This window comes from Melitaea cinxia, chromosome 30 (assembly GCF_905220565.1).
Source record: "Melitaea cinxia chromosome 30, ilMelCinx1.1, whole genome shotgun sequence".
Taxonomy (NCBI): domain Eukaryota; kingdom Metazoa; phylum Arthropoda; class Insecta; order Lepidoptera; family Nymphalidae; genus Melitaea; species Melitaea cinxia.
Window position 1 is genome coordinate 1,109,356 of NC_059423.1, and position 17,346 is coordinate 1,126,701.

The 17,346-nt window shown below is 32.9% G+C and overlaps 1 protein-coding gene across 2 annotated transcripts in view; it reads left to right on the forward strand.

The window, feature by feature from the left end:
• LOC123668303 (acetyl-CoA carboxylase) overlaps nucleotides 1-17,346 on the forward strand; it is a 113,714-nt gene that overhangs the window by 42,558 nt on the left and 53,810 nt on the right. The window contains exons 1-2 of one of the 2 annotated variants that reach the window (XM_045602063.1): nucleotides 5,092-5,622; nucleotides 16,432-16,549. In XM_045602063.1, the coding sequence (XP_045458019.1) occupies nucleotides 5,339-5,622; nucleotides 16,432-16,549 (402 nt within the window). In that variant the 5' untranslated portion in view covers nucleotides 5,092-5,338. Of the gene's footprint in view, nucleotides 1-5,091; nucleotides 5,623-16,431; nucleotides 16,550-17,346 lie in introns of those variants that run through there. The other variant, XM_045602062.1, reaches the window with a different exon arrangement.

A 17,346-nucleotide genomic window follows, 5' to 3' on the forward strand; every position in this document is an offset into this window, starting at 1 on the left:
TCGCTGACAAACATAATTATTTATGTATGGACTGTGTGACTTTAGAACTCTAAATATATATGCCTACACATATGTGACCGCATTGTCTGTTTAATTACTTATGCAACAAGGAAACGCGTATATAAACACTTGTTTTTCTCCTTGTAACCATCCTTATAATTTACATTTATAGAAAATCCAATTTCCTTACAGTTAAGGACAAATAACCTTAACAATCTTAAGGAATATTTAGTTTAATTCAAATATATTATAATAATATAAATAAATTTTACAATTACCAGAAAACTAATTTATAATTGACAAAAGCACAGTAAGTAATTCGTTACAATAAAACAATTTTTTCGTATTTTATCGCGGTTTATTAAGTTTTTTAGATGCCCGACGTTTCGGAGACTTTACAGCAACCATGGTCACGGGAGGACTGTTCGGTTCAAGATTATATTATTGATAAAGATTTGTAATTTTAGTGCCGCTGTATTTCCTGTAAGACATGGTTACATTTATAATCATTGACGGTTTTCTAAAAGACTAATTGCGAAGTTTCTAGCTAATTCTTCTCTGCATAATTTACATTGGTGTTTTTCGGTGGTAGCTTTAATTCAACCGCGATTAAATTTTTAAAGACTATTATTATGTCTTGTACAAAAATGGCGTTTCAAGTCTTTTGTAAACTACTTGCGGTGACCGGGGCACAATACCTTTTTAGCGGCCCCCACCTATTCGAAAATCTTATAATATGTCCAACAGTTGGCGCCCCTTTGCGAGTAGCGCCCGAGGCATGAATTTACCCTTGCCCCCCCCCCCGCTACGCACTGCCAACTTGAATAAACTAATCATTGAATTTTATAGACATTTCAAACTACAAGATATACTATATATAACATTTTAAATTAACATGGATCATTCACTTTCACTCGATAACAAGACATTCGTAAATAATGTCGAAATATCGAGCTCCTAAAAATGAAATTAAAAAACATTGTAAATATCCCGTTTTTGAATAGTTTTAGCGTTATTATACCTTATAACGTTAGAACACAACATCCTTCAGTGTTGGCGCAACGTTCTTAGCATACAGTGTTATTAATAGGCCTACTTAACTGGCTGTATAATTATTTATATCGAAATAAAAACTGAGGTAGGGCACAGCAGGAATTTCCTGCTCAAAATATAGAGCAGCCCGACTGGGGTAGTACCTCGACCTTACTGAAGATCACAGCTAAATAATACTGTTTTCAAGCAGTATTGTTTTTCTGTTGGTGAGTAAGGTGACCAGAGCTCCTGGGGGTATTGGGGATTGGGTCGGCAACGCGCTTGCGATGCTTCTGGTGTTGCAGGCGTCTATAAGCTACGGTAATCGCTTACCATCAGGTGAGCCGTAGGCTTGTTCAAGTTCTATCTTTCAAGTTGGATCGAACTGCACACGCTGTGTAAATTTGATTAAAATTGCTCGAGTAGTTTAGGAGTCCGTCGCGGACAAACAACTTGACGCGTAATTTATAAATATTAAGATATATTATAATCTTTTGTATAAGTCATACTGTTTGTCGTGGTCTGGGCGTTTGTTTGTGTAACCTTAAAATTATTTTCCTTAAGAAAAAAGGTCGTGTGTTTTATATAATATATATTCTAAGTTAACAATGAAGTAATTAAAATATTGTGTATTATTTATTTATTTATTTTTTACGTACTTAGTACCTACCCCAACAAACATTTACGACGTTGAGTAGACGTTTTGGTGACAACTTAATGTTATTTAGTATAATCGTATAAACGACATTAGAACGTTTACTCGACGGCATTAGGGCCCATTTTATACAACTTAAGGCGCTAAGAGTTTCGTGTAACAGTCATATAAATACCTATATAGTCGCATAGGAGTCATATACACGTTGGCGATTTGACTACATGTCATGTAATGATAGCTGTCGCGGCGTGTATTCGACTTCGTGTCGAGTAATAGCACACAATATGACGTTTATCTAACGTATTCGTTGTATTATTGTCATTTAAAGATGATACTTTTATATTGAACGAATGAAAAATTGTAACAGATTATAAACATAACACACACTAATTGAATTTGGCAGTTTTTTTGACAGCTGAGTTAAAATATTGTATTTTTTACTTTGTTGAGGTGATAAAACCATTTCATCAGTTACAAACCATTGTGCAATGAAATTTACTGATTAATGTGAGGTAACTTTGTAACAAATTTTTCATGCGCTTTTAAAATTTTAATGTTTTCGTATATTTTTATTAATAATTTATTAAGTGACTGCGTTATATGACAACTATATAACTTCCCGACGTATATACTGCGTACATATTGTAAATGTGTACGCCATGACAGTTGATTTAGGGATCAATAATAAAATAATAAAACGCCTAGCTAACTTAGTTCAAATAATTTATATTTTCAAAACAGAAGAATTTACGAGACATATAACTTAGTTAAGTCTGAATAATACTTTTTTTTCAGGTAAACCCCACAATTATGATCCATATTTATGTGGATGTTGATAAGTTTTTATCGAAGATGGACTTCATCGAAATGATATGCGCACATTTGAAATAGCCGTGGTCATTAACTCATTTTATATTTTGTTCTCGTTGTTATGGATGTGGTTTCCAGATAGCCCGTGGAAATAGACCGTTACATTTTGTTTTAACAGACAAAAATGTAAATAATTTATTACGTTATGGTTTATTTTGGTGCCCCGACTGCAAGTATTTTGCTATCTATAATCATTTTCCAGAAGACGAATGCAAATATTGTAATTAGTCAATAATGTGGTAGGTGGGTAGGTGTGATACCTAAACCTTCCACTTGTAAATTATAGAATTATTTAGCAAGCAAAAAGATTACAAATTTGAATTTTATTTGTTGTGTTATGTTGCGATTTGTACCTATGTTCTTTTTGTGACATTTTATTTTTTGTAATTTTTGATGATGTTATTAGATAATTAAGATAATATAAAAGAAAAGTAATAAAGAGAATATAAAAAAAATATATAAGAGAAGGTTTGTATCGATTAACGCACATTAACGCGTTTAAACGTGATTAAAACTTTTACCAAAGTCTTATTATTAGTTTCCAAGAAATATATTTATATGTTGCCTGTTGTATAGTAATTTTGTATATTCTATTGTGAGATTATTAGCTACATAAGATGTTTCAATATGGCAAACCAAATGAAGGTATTAGTTTGTTAATTTACATTTGTGGACCAAAAAGCGATTTCAGTTTTTCCAAATCTAGCAATATTTCAAAGCTTTGCTTAATTTTGATTTCAAATAAGTGTTACATTTTGACTAACTTGAAATGTTAATAACGTTCTTGGGGATAAATAAAAAATTAAACAATTTTTACTACCTTTTTTATTACCTATTTCTTAAATGTTTGAATAAGCGGAACATAATATATATTTGAGTTGTATGAAACACTAACCAATTTACACTTTATATCAGTAATATAATATTTGGCTTCAGTTTTCGAAATTTCATTCTCATATTTCATAAATATATTAAGATATGAAGATTTCATAGGCATTTTATAAACATCATTCCTTAAGTTTAAAATTCGATTTCCATTTATTTGAATATATCCCTCGTTGCAGGTAGCAGAACGCAATTCAACAAGGTGGTTGTTGTTAGTCAAAAACCACTTATTTCCATTATCAGTTGAGAGGATAAAGGTTTCAAGTTGAATCACTGTCTTGAATTTACTTCCATATTTGTAACTTTTTATCGAAGGATAGTTCATAACGATCCTTCGTTGTAGTATCGTTTCTTAAGTTTTCTACTTCAATATTATATCTCTCTTTTAATCTATTAGCAATTTTCTGAAGTGGCCGATTTCCATTTCTGATCATTCTCTTTATTGAACTTAATTTATTTTCAAAAGATAAGTATTATCTTCATTTTCGGACGTTGAATAACTGTCTTCAACTTCAGAATATGAACAAGAGTCCTGAACTTCGGCAAATGAACTGCGGGGTGTACTCGTAGTATTTTGGTTAAATTTGCGTTTACCTGTGACACGGAACCCTTCTCATTTTCCTCACTCACAGCTTGAGCTTGAGCTTTATTACTTTGTATGAAAGTACGTGCTTGAAGCGAATGATAGTTGTTTTTAACTTTTCTTTTGAATTCACCACTTCTTTTAATACTATTCCAATTTTTTCGATCCATGTTGTACCAAACAAGTAAATAAATTTTAATATGACAAATTTGATTTCAAAATGGTGGAAGTTGTTTACAAGGTTATTATAACCCTTTAATATGAGTATTAATTAAATAGCGGTTGTATTATCATTTTTGTAATACTTTAGGATGTATACAAGTTACACTAGTACACTTATTCGACTTATATATAATGGTTACAAGTACTACGTGTAAATAATTACTATTCGTTTAGCAGATGTTTAAAAGGCAATTATATGACAAAATTAATAGTATTATGACGTTTATACTACGAAAACGTTTACACGACGATAAGTTGTATATGCAAGTTTTATAGATGTCGTCATAGACGCTATTATATGACGATTGTATAGAAATGTCGAAATAACGTCTATACGACAATATTATACGACAAAAAATGTATATGTCTATTTGGACACATAATGCACCATAACATGACTTAGAGTTAAAAAAAATACTGTAATATCACTTTAATAGGACTCAAAGTCATATAATTGTTTGATTATATAACCAAAATGTTTGTTGGGTACTAAGCTTTAAATGTAAATTTTGTATCAAAAATACGTTACAGATTGTTAAAGGATTTAGACGTATATTTTTAACAATGACACGTTTATTTACGAGTGGCGCCGTGTAGGCGCAACGGTTACAGCCATGGATTGTACCTGTTGCGCTGGCGGTTGCGGGTTCGATCGCCGCACATGACAAACATTTGTATTGGCGTGGGTGTAGCGATCGTTACTCATAGTAGGGAATATATCCGCCAACCCGCATTGGAGCAGCGTGGTGGATTAAGCTCTGATCCTTCTCCTACATATATATATATATATATATATATATATATATATATATATATATATATATATATATATATATATACTTACATCAGTCGAGTTTTACTTAAACCATTGGCATTGAGTCGTTTACCTTAGGAACAGACGACCGCGTAGGTTAAACATATTAACAAAAAAGTATAAAACAACGTCAATTACTCAATAATAACTTTTTCATCATATCGATATTATTTTAGACATTAAAAACCTTCATTAAATATAAATAACAAAAAAATACACCGATAAACCACAAACCGTCAAAAGTGAAAGCGTGTCTAGTGATGTGCATTTTACGTGTATGAATATATCGAGTTTTGTGAAACCGTTCGTCACTATTGGGAGTTGTTTGAGGAATTTCATCGATATGTTGAAACGAAGGACATCGAAACGGTTCGTTTTGGGGGATACGTCGGTTGACGAGACGAAGTATGACGATGAAGCCACTGATATCATGCCTTCGAGTTTGATTCAGAAATTCCAAATGACTCTCGATTCTGATCCGGATAAAACGGAGAAAGAAGATACATGTGCAACGAATCAGCAGGATGGAAAGTTACTGAGATTACCGAGTCCCACTTTGCAGTAAGTTGAATATGTAATACATATATAGTATAAATATTACCATTGGCGAAATCGTTTGTGCTAACTTGCCACACGTAAAATCGAAAAAGTAGTTAATAAATTTCCATAATTATGTATTTCACGAAAATAGTTTTATACGTAAAATGTGTGATAAAGGAAGAAAAGAAAAAACGCATGTGCTTCAGACACCACGACTGAAGTAACAATTACGAAACGTAACTATCTCTCTTTATGTCTTCACTAACTTATATCTACCTCTCAACTTCCGTTCGCCTTACCCGATCACGCTTTTCGTAACGCTCTCGTCACGCATTCACCAGCTTACTCCCCAAGTCAAGCGTGTGTAAAGAAATTATTTTCCAAAAATAAATAATATCTCAAATTTACACAAAACACCTCACTAATCACCATGAGCACTTTTTACGGTATTACGCATATTTATCTTAATCTAGTTGCTATATTCAGAAAACTATACGTTTTGCTCATGAACCGTTCAATTCCGAGCTTGCTGTTTACGAAATATAACGGTTCATAAGCAAAAATAATAGTTATGCGTAGAAACCAAGCTTAATTTGTATTTTACGACGGTTACGTCTTTACTTTGAGTCAAATTAAAATCCATATTCAAAATCTTCAATAGATTCTATATTATATCGTGATTAATTAAAACTGCGTATTTCCGTTTTATTTAAATAATTACAAATAATTAAAAAGTCGGTAACCTATGTGTAGACAATTAGTCTTAAAGGTTTTATTTCCAATTTGTTTTTTATACTTCGTAAATATTGTGATATTTTCAATAATTACTCCGCTCCTGTAAGTCGTATCATGATGTTTTATGACCCATATTCTACGATAAAAAAAAATCTGACTGGGAGATCGCGACGTTCAAGCTTTGTTACATTTAAATGCAAGAACAATTTTAATTTCAGAACAAAATAATTGTGTTTGCTCGCAAACGAAAAAAAAAACCGACTTCAATTACATCGACCAGTAATACAACGTAGATCGACGAAAAAATAGTCAAGCAACTACGCGTTATTAAAGATTACTCAAAAAGTAGTTATCAGGTCTCAATAAAATTTATATGTGACCACATGATAAACATCAGCTTTCGATTAAATTAACAATTATTAAAATCGGTACACCCAGTAAAAAGTTATTACGGATTTTCGAGAGTTTCCCTCGATTCCTCTGGGATCCCATCATCAGATCCTAGTTTCCTTATCACGGTACTAAACTAGGGATATCCCCTTTCTAACAAAAAAAAAGAATTATCAAAATCGGTACATCCAGTAGAAAGTTATGCGGTATAATACAACGTAGGTCGACGAAAAAAGCGTCAAGTAAAAACACATTATTAGATATAACTCGAAAAGTAGTTGTTAGATCTCAAATAAATTTAAATGGGACCAATTGGCACACACCACCTTTCGATTAAAACAAAATTTGTCGAAATCGGTCCACACGGTCAAAAGTTCTGATGTAACATACATTAAAAAAAAAAATTGAGAACCTCCTCCTTTTTTGGAAGTCGGTTAAAAAGAATGCTTTATTACGCGGTATTTAGGTTCTTGACAACTTTTTAAACAAATTTAGCACACAAATTGCTATAAAATCAGTAATTAACACGTTTCATTTAGTATTTACGTGCTTAATTCACTTTTGTTAACTAATTACAACAAATTAAATTTAGTCATACGTCTGTCATACGTCTATCTGAAAGCCAACGCTCCTAACCCCGACGTAACTTTTTCAATCATATAAACTTGTACTAAGGAATAATCTCATAAAACTTCCACGTTGGTTATACTTGAGGAATGCCGCGTCTGTACTTGTGGCGCTAAGGGCCAGCGAGATTATCACGTCTTGCACCATTTCTTAACTACTCACCTACTTTTCCTTATAAGCCATAAAAACCGGTTGTGAATTATCATTGCCACGACAGGTTTATTGATTAAAATTACGTAATGTAATTACTAGCTTTGCCAGCGGTCTTACTCGTAGAAAGTAGCTGTGTAAAATAATTTCACTACAATTGTTTATAGAGTAATAAATACACTTCTAAATCGTGTATCAATGAAACCTCAGACAGTCAGTTCAGCCAATTGCAGTCTATTGTTGTTCCAATTTTCCACAGTCCTCATCCAGCCTAAAGCGGCAATCTTACGTAGATCATCGGTACAGCGGGCGGAGGACGTCTCACTGTGTTTGCCAAGACGCGGTCTCCACTCCGGGCCATTGGTCCTGCGACACAGATGACCAGCCCACTGCCACTTCAATTTGCTAATTCTGTGGGCTATGTCGGTTATTTTCGTTCTCTCGCGGATAGTCTCATTCCTAATCCTATCTTCGAGAGAAACCCCAAGCATAACCCGTTCCATTGCTCGTTGAGCGACTTTAAGCTTGTGGACCAGTCCCTTTGTCGGTGTCCACCTCTCCGATCCGTATGTTAACACAGGTAGGACGCATATAATTACGCACACACACATACACACGCACATGTCTGTTTGTAATATACCAAAATAAGATTTGTTACAATTTATCTCTGACTGTCTGTTTGTTCCGGATAATCTCTGAAACGGCTGGACCGATTTTGACGGGATTTCCACTGGCAGATAGTTAATGTAGTAAGGAGTAACTTAGGCTAAGTTATTTATTCTATAACGCTGCGAACTGAAAAATAACTTTTTTGTTAAATTCCTCGCGGACGAAGTCGCGGTAGTCGTCAGTATAGAACGAAACTAAGTATGTCAATTACTTTTTCATTTTATCTCCTAACGCATAGAGTCTAATTTGAATGTTAATTTAATTACAAATATTGTATTTGGTCTTGTTGACAAGTAGGTAAATAAGCAAATGATGCACCAACCAACTTGTTTACTTGCTAATTTGTCAATCGTAATAGAATATTTTTATATGTACTTGGCAATGATCTTGTTTATTTCCATTATATAATGTTATATATTGAAATAATAATAATGGCTGGAATTTTTTTAATAATACGACATTTTGCCGTGATAAACACAGCATTTTTTTTGCGTTGGCGATCGTGGTTTTATTATCAACTATTACAAACATGTGTATAGACCATAGATGCAAATATATTTTTTTGTGGTTTGAGTGTTCTGTGATATTGTTGTGCGTTTTCAAATCCCCAGCATAGAAGTTAATACTACTATGAGCTGTTTAGTGTAAGGCATCTAGCGTCAGTTGTACAACATAGGCGCTAAGTTACCTATCTTAGGAACAGACGACCGTGTGTGTTTGTCAAACATTATAGATATATGGCAAAAGTGGACTTACCTCTGAAAGAGATTTCTTCCAGTCAACCCATGTTCATGAGAAAGTTTTTCATATAGCGAGGCAAGCAGAGCAAGAAGTATTTATTATCAGCTATCTGCAAGTGAAATTCCCGTCAAAATCGGTTGAGCTATTTCATTGATTAGCCGGAACACAGATTATTATTAGACAGACAGACAAAAATTGTACAAAAAATATTTTAGTATATATACCATGTATACATTCATATGCATTTAGTAAAAAGCGGTTATTTTAATATTACCAACTGTTTGACACTCCAATTTTATTTATTTGTATAGGTTTGTCCCAGTCACCAACCCGCCTGCCCAGCGTGGTAACACACGTGTACACACCATTTTCGGCGCGAACTCGTGGAGGCCTATGCCCAGCAGTGGACTGCGATAGACTGAAGTGATGAAAGTGATGATGATAGATTTGTAATCAGGTATTAACTCGAAACTAATACCTGATTATAATTCTATGGGTAAACCCTTTACATGCTTTCGATTCGTAAAAGCTACTCCAGCTAAAGTGCATAAAATATTTATGAAGCAGAATACTCATAAAGCACCCGGGATAGACGCTATTTGAATGATAGTCATTACAAAAATCAGCGACAAAACATCAATAACAATAGCCAACCTCGTTATAGTCAAAAATATATCCCAATTAATTTTAAAAAAGAGCTTTGTACGTGTGCTGTTTTGGTGATTACTTGTGTCTCACTGCTTGAAAACAGTGTTATTTAGCTATGATCTTCTGTAAGGTCCAGGTACTTCCCCAGTCGGGCCGGTCCATCTTTTGAGCAGGAAATTTCCTGCTGTGCCTTACCTCAGTTTTCTTGTCTTTGTGTTATCTGGAGATTGTCAATTTTCTTCGCAATTTTCAAAATTTTTCATTGTGCTATAAACATCTACAACAAACATGTAAGTATTGTATTTCTTAACGTAATTCAACAAGTTTAAATATAATTTTAAGTTTCCGAACGAACGCAATATGAAAATGAACAAGTGATGTGAAATATCTGAATACCGATATCGATAAAAAGAATAGTAATCTTTTAGCTGCCTAGTGAATCTTTAAATATTAGGGTTTATCACGATATAGATGACTAGAAATTAAAGTGTTTCATTTTTATTTTATGGGAAAATAAGATTTAGTTCTTATCAAGAGATTCGTACTCTGATAGCTAATCATATTGTCACCTCAAGTACTTGTTTGTTTTGTCGAAAGTATCTACTCAAAACTGCCTCTATACATATATTGATATTCTTTATCCATTTTATTGTTTTTTTTTTTTATCAAAACAAGAATAGCCAAGATATAATTATATACAGTTATTATTTCTTTATCCTCCGTCAACTACGTAACCAATATCAACAATTCTTTAGACATTAGATATACTGTCCAGTATTAAAAAAATAAACTAAGTAGTACGTATGAGTTGTAACTGACAGCTACGAAACAGTACCTATAAATCAGAAGTTATTCATCTAAACTGTAATACTTGAAGCAATGTTGGCAGAACAAAAAAATCGCTATAATCACAGCGTCAAGATGCACTAAAACTTTTTAAATATTAATGAAAATAAATCGTTAAGTGTCTCACTTAGCCAAAAACTTAAGTTCTAATTCGGTTCTCTTTTTTTTTTAAATTCTTCTCTACTTTCAAAAAAGCTAGAATTCAAAGAAAAACTAGCAAACAATTGAAAATTTAAGAAATCCTATTGATTATTTAAGCTTTATACATTACACAGAAGATAAAACAACGTCTTCCACGTTAGCTACTTTTAAGTTAATATGACATAACGCAAAATAAAAATTAGATAATTAAGTAGCATTATCTTTTTGATTCATATCGGATAACTAGATTACTTAGTATTAATTATAGTGAAAGTCACTAAAATTTCGTGCGGATTAACGTTTTATGAATCTGGTGACTAAGCACCTTATAATGATTAGAAATGCAACATGTTGTTAAAATGATAAATAAGTATTATAAATATGCCATGTATTATTTATAGGTAAAAACATTTTGACGTCCTGTTAATATTATAAATACAAAAGTCACTGAGGATGGATGTTTATTACTCTGTCAAGCAAAACTGTTCCATTGATTAACCGACTTCACAAAGAGGACATAAACTATTCGGTTACTTTTTTTTATGTACACCGATGTAGCCAAAATTTCTCATCCGATTTACGTGATTCTTTTTTTTGTTTGTTACGGAATAGTTGCCATTTAGTCCTACAAAAATTTAGTTTAAGTTTGGCTCAGTGACTTTCATTTTATGAGCATTTTTGTCAACTTCCACGATGTAAAATTTCGCGATACTTTGTTTATATGTACCCCGATTACTTCAAGATTTCTAATCCGATTTGCGTGATTATTTTTTTGTTCGAAGTTGATCATTTAGTCATATAAAAATGATTTTGAAGTATCTCTAATGATGCCTATTTACTTAACTATCATTCCGTCTTAATTACTTGTTGGTGTAATTGAAGATGGGTTTTTTCGTTTGCAAGCAAACACAATTTTAAATTATGACATTTGAACGGAAATAGTATCATTTTGACCCCTAATACTCCTCAGTACTACAGCCTCATTTAATTCCTTTTGATATTCCGCGGTTCCCCCGCCCTTCCTTTCGAGACTCACGTAATGAATAGACGACCCCTTTGTTCTTGTTTTAAGTTTCTAAAAGTATTAATTTTTTTTACAAGTAAAATGTGATACTGACCATGTTTAATATATAATAATAATCATGATATCGTTGGTCACTCTGAATCGATGACTGATGTAATCGCTTACAATTAGGGTAGCCGTACGCTTTTTTGCCGATCTAGTTGTATATATCTATGTCTAGATTCTATGTCTAGATCTATGTGTCTTTCTAAAAAAATCAGGGTTTCCACAAGGTAACAAAGTATCCAAATTTTCATTTTAGTGTTAATTTGTCAAAACTATTTTTATAAGAGAAGTTTTTTTAGATACATTAAACTTTAAGCAAAATATCCCAAAACAAAAACAAGAAACACGTTAAGTTTAATTAATAAAGTTTAATTAAGATATTTTAGACTTCAGATCACGTCAGAGTTTCATTTGAGGAAGGCCATATTATAAACATCATGGTACGAATAAAATGGATGGAGTTACTCCATCCAATTGAATCGTCATAAACATTATCCTTTATCCCTGATCCATTAAATAACGTTATCCACTACCGGTGAAACAGGCCCTTAATATCATAAATTGTATTTAGTAAATTTTAAATATACGCAACACACAGCTTCAGCCTTCATTGGCAATCTCACATAGATCATACAGATAGAGAAAAACACTCAAAAACATAATTTATTTACCTACTTATGCCAGCAGTTTCTTTTCGCACCACTGTTGATTGAATGCATCTGTCCTGGTTATGTTTTCATTTTTCCTTTATGACTTTTATTTTCAATTCTAGACTAAGGTTTTCTTGATATTGAAGTACTTGTCAATTTATTTTATTCCACTGCACTGGACAATAATGTAGAAAAAAATATCGTATCTGTAATAACCAGTGCTGGATTAAGGTAACTTGATGCCCTGAGCAATCTTTCTCTGTGCCCCCCTCCCTATCCTTAAGTAAACTACAAAGAATTCTTTGAAATTGCTTTAACCTTCTTGCGGTCGTTTTTTTTATCGCTCATCTTTAGTAATATTTCTCGGCCCCACTAGACGACATTCCCTAAGCAATTGCTTAAATAGCTTAGAAGCTAATCCAGGACTGGTAATAACTAAGTAGTAAAATATTTTAGGCCTGCTAAAAGAAAAGTTTTGCTCGAGAATCGTTTAGTTTCAAATATCTTGTATCGGGAACGAAAACGAATCGTTCTATGAATATAAAAACCCAGCGTTAAAAACCTCCTATATTAGTAAAGATAAGAAAAATAACAAGAATAACATTTAAATGCCATTTAATGATTGGTTATTACTTTAATAGGCCTTACCGGGATTGCAAGGAAAACAGGTATGATGTGTGCGTATAACAATTAAATGAAATAATACCATTTCCGTATATTTTTTTGTTCTTTTATAACCAACAAAGTTACATCTTATTTTTATATGTATTGTCTTATTAGATATTAATTATACTTACATATTTATTATGTAGAAGATTTTATTGAATAAATTATAGTTAATTTTCATTTAAAATAAACTAAATGTAAGAGGTTTTGTTTTTACACTTTATCGATAAATGTTGACAGGACCTTTCACATTACTAAATTACTGCGCAAGTAGAAAAAAAAACAGCTTTATGCAACTTTAATACTATTACATACCATTTCATTGATCTTCCTTCCCTTTCATACGGTATTTTTTCAATAAGTATGAAAGAGATAGATGCATCGTATGATCAGTCATTTGAAGTTCATTGGCGAAATAAACGTCATTATTACACTTACAGAAAGTGTACGAAAACAAACTGTATCGGTGCTGTCGGCGAAGAGATGTTAGTTTCGTGTATTTACGATTTAATATATAGTATAAATATATATTATATTTAAAAGTGTGATTTATAGTAGTTTTCGTGAATCATGTATCCCTCAATGAATGGATTTTATTTGGAGAACTCGTACAGGTTAGAACATTTTTTTTTAATAATTACCGCATTTATTAGAAATATAATTGTTTTATGCACATTCACGTGGATTTACAGCGTGTAGCAGTTTAAAGTAGAGGTAGGATGAACAGAGATTCCTTTGTCTTATTTAAAAAAAAAATAGCCTTTTTCTATTTACATTATAATAAAAAATGAAATCCGTTAAATTACTTAATGAATAAACATTACGCTTAAGTGTATCATTAAAAATAAATCAAGAATGCCTATTTTAAAAATTTTGATTATGTATATCTAGCAAAATTACATAAAATTCATATAAAATTAATTGATAAACATTTAGTTTATTGATTAAATAATTTGAAGTGATTTAAAATTACTATATTCTCATATAATCATAACTAGTCATGTTAAACTTAAGTTAGATAATTAAAATAGAAAACATATTTTCTGGAAATAAAAATACTATCTTTAATAATATCTGTTATATATATATAATAGTTTTATTTATTTAAACATTTAGATATTAGTACATTTTTATATATTTGTGAGATAATTGTTTAAATATAATAGTTATATCGCTGTCCCCGGGCAATAAAGCGGTAATATCAAAAATCAAATTTTACAGGAGAAATAAAAGAAGCTAATTTGTTTATAGTGCAGTGTACAGTGATCCAAAACAGACGTTCAATATGTCAAATGAAAGCTATTTTTTTTACCAATTTAAGCTTTTAAAAATATTTTTTTAAAAACAAACCATATATTTTTTTAATGAAATAATTAAAAAAATGTATAATACAATTCATAGATGATACTATTTTAATTGCAAGATCATTAACAATTACTGTAAAGATGTTCACCGGTTTTTTGTGTTATTTTTCTTAAGAATAATGCAATAATACATAGCTTAGTCGTAAGATAATTATCTATGCAATAAAACGGTTATTGTCATTTATTCTAACGAAATATTAATAAAAAAAACTGAAAAAAATAAGAGTGATAGATTGATACTCAGAGAAGCCAAAAATTAAATAACATTAAAAAGGGTGTAACCGGCGTATACCGCTTTATTGCCCGGGGCCAGCGATATCTCCCCTTATCTTTCTATTAAAAAAAAATAAATAAATATACAAAGTTGGGGACCTCTTAGGAGAACTGCTGAATATGGGGTATTTTATTATTTATTTATTTTCTTGCTATATCTTAGTTAGTTCAGCCTAATGCAGTCCACTACTGGACATAAGTTTCCCCAAGCTCGTGCCAGACATCCCGGTTTTCCGCAATCCTCATCCAGTCCATCAGGCCAGAGGTCGTCCCACACTGAGTTTGCCAAGACGCCGTCTCCACTCCAGAGCTATATCTGTTTCCTAAAAAATATTTGATTGAAGGCTAAACGTCTATATCAGCATAACCTTTGAAACGATAATAATAAAGAAGGTGTTTTGTTTCAAACTGTTTACAAATATGTAGATTAAATCCACTTCCTGCAGTTTTTTATTATTAATTATTTATTATTAGCTATGGATTTCTTGTTGTTTTATCTCTGCAGAATCTACCTACATTCTGAGTTTGGCGGTAGCTTGTATTTAACTATAACTAGTTAATTAAAAGGATCATAATTTTGATTCATACTTCTATGTTATTCGTCATTACAGCCTATACAGTCCACTGCTGGACACAGGCCTCCACAAGTTTACGCCAAAAATAGCGTGAACTCATGTTTGTTGCCCATAGTCACCACGCTGGGCATGTGGGTTGGTGACCGCAGTACTGGCTTTGTCGCACCAAAGACGCTGCTGCCCGTCTTCGGCCTGTGTATTTCAAAGCCAGCAGTTGGATGGTTATCCCGCCACCAGTCGGCTTTTTAAGTTCCAAGGTAGTAGTGGAACTGTGTTATCCCTTAGTCGCCTCTTACGACACCCATGGGAAGAGAGGGGGTGGCTATATTCTTTAGTACCGTAGCCACACAGTTCTTGTATGTTATTGTTGGGATTTTATTTTCTTTATGATATAAATAAATTCTTCACACTCAAGGTCTCTCACTGCAATGTGAACCTTTTGTCAGGGTTCCAGGGTTCAGTAAAATACTGAACAAAATAATTATTTTTAAGATACATGATGTATAAACAACAGACATGGATCTGATTTAGTGGTGTGCTTACTGTGTGAGTGTTCATAGAATTGGCCATCGCGGGTTCGATTCATTCTTGGGATATATATCTGAAAAATTACTGTTCATGTAATTATAAAAAACCGTTAACTGTTACCCATCATGGAATGGTTTCGCTTCAGCCTATAATATCCCACTGGGAGAATATCCCACTACGAGAATAAAACCTGGGCTACTTTTATCCTGAATTTAGCACGGTATTGGTGTATATTATCACAAATAAGTGGGTGTACTCGCGATACGTAGCTAGTTTTTATATTACATATTTATTATATGGCCTGAATGGCGAGAGGCGTTAAATGAAATCATATTACCATTAAATTAAATCGTACACTAGATTTGCGAAAATGAAACACGCGATGGAAATCTAAAACCATAATACAAATGTAAAAACCAATTGTACTTAAGCTACAGATAATAGTTTTTTTCTTTGTTTTTATATAAATATTTCTGGTCTGGTTGTTAGTCCTAGTCCCCACCGTGCCTCGAAGAGCACGTTCAGCCGTCGGTCCGGGTTGTTATCATGTAGGTACATCTGATAGCGATCGTTACTTATAGTAATCTGCCAATCCGCATTGGAGCTACGTGGTGGATTAAGCTCTGATCCTTCTCCTACGTAGAGGAAGAGGCCTATGCCCAGCAGTGGAATGTTACAGGCTGAAGCGTATGTATTACCTCATAAATTTTTGTTAGATGTTCCAATTTTGAATATTCTTTTTTTTTTAATCCTCGCAGGCCGTCTATGTCGCAAGGCACTGTCGTACACAACCAGCGTTTTCAAGAGAAGGATTTCACTGTAGCCACACCGGAGGAGTTCGTGCGGCGATTCCAAGGGACCAAACCTATCAATAAGGTACAAAAATAAGTTAGGTGTAACTTACAACTGCTTAAAAAAAAAACTTTAACAATAGCTTTAAAAAAGTGTGTGTGTGTGTGTGCGTGCGTGTGCGTGCGTGCGTGCGTGCGTGCGTGCGTGCGTGCGTGCGTGCGTGCGTGCGTGCGTGCGTGTGTGTGTGTGTGTGTGTGTGTGCATTTTCCACACGGTAGGCCGTTGCTATTTGTTCTACCGACAAAATCAAAATCAAAATCAAAATAAAAAACAGCTTTATTCAAATAGGCCGCCTCGCATGAGCACTTTCGAATCGTCATTTTACAAATTAAAACTTTGAAAATCAATTATTATATTTGTAGAAGTAAAGCTACCACCGATTCGGAATGTAGATTCAGCAGAGAAGAATCAGCAAGAAACTCCGCAGTCACTCTTTTGAAACATAATGTATAAACTGTGTTTTATTTAGTATAAAATTAGTAACATGTTGCATGTTAGTTTGACGATGATAATGGTCTCGTGCAAAAGGTCGTAAGTGCCAAGGAAAACACGTCTCTTACGCGATTAGAGCAATAATGTCCTCTATCTCGTTCTCTTCTGTACATGTACGTGTTTATCGTGACGCATTTTCGTTTCCTCTAGTGTCAAATCTCGCTTCTAAAGAAGTTTCATTTGACAAATAGTTTTTCGCACCTATATGCAGTAGGAGATCCGAACTGGAGACGATCTTCACTTGTCTGTTTGATGTTGTATGTGTACTTTAAAATGTTAAAATAGATAGTGAGTAGGACGGCTGATGGCAAGCGATTACCGTAGCTTAT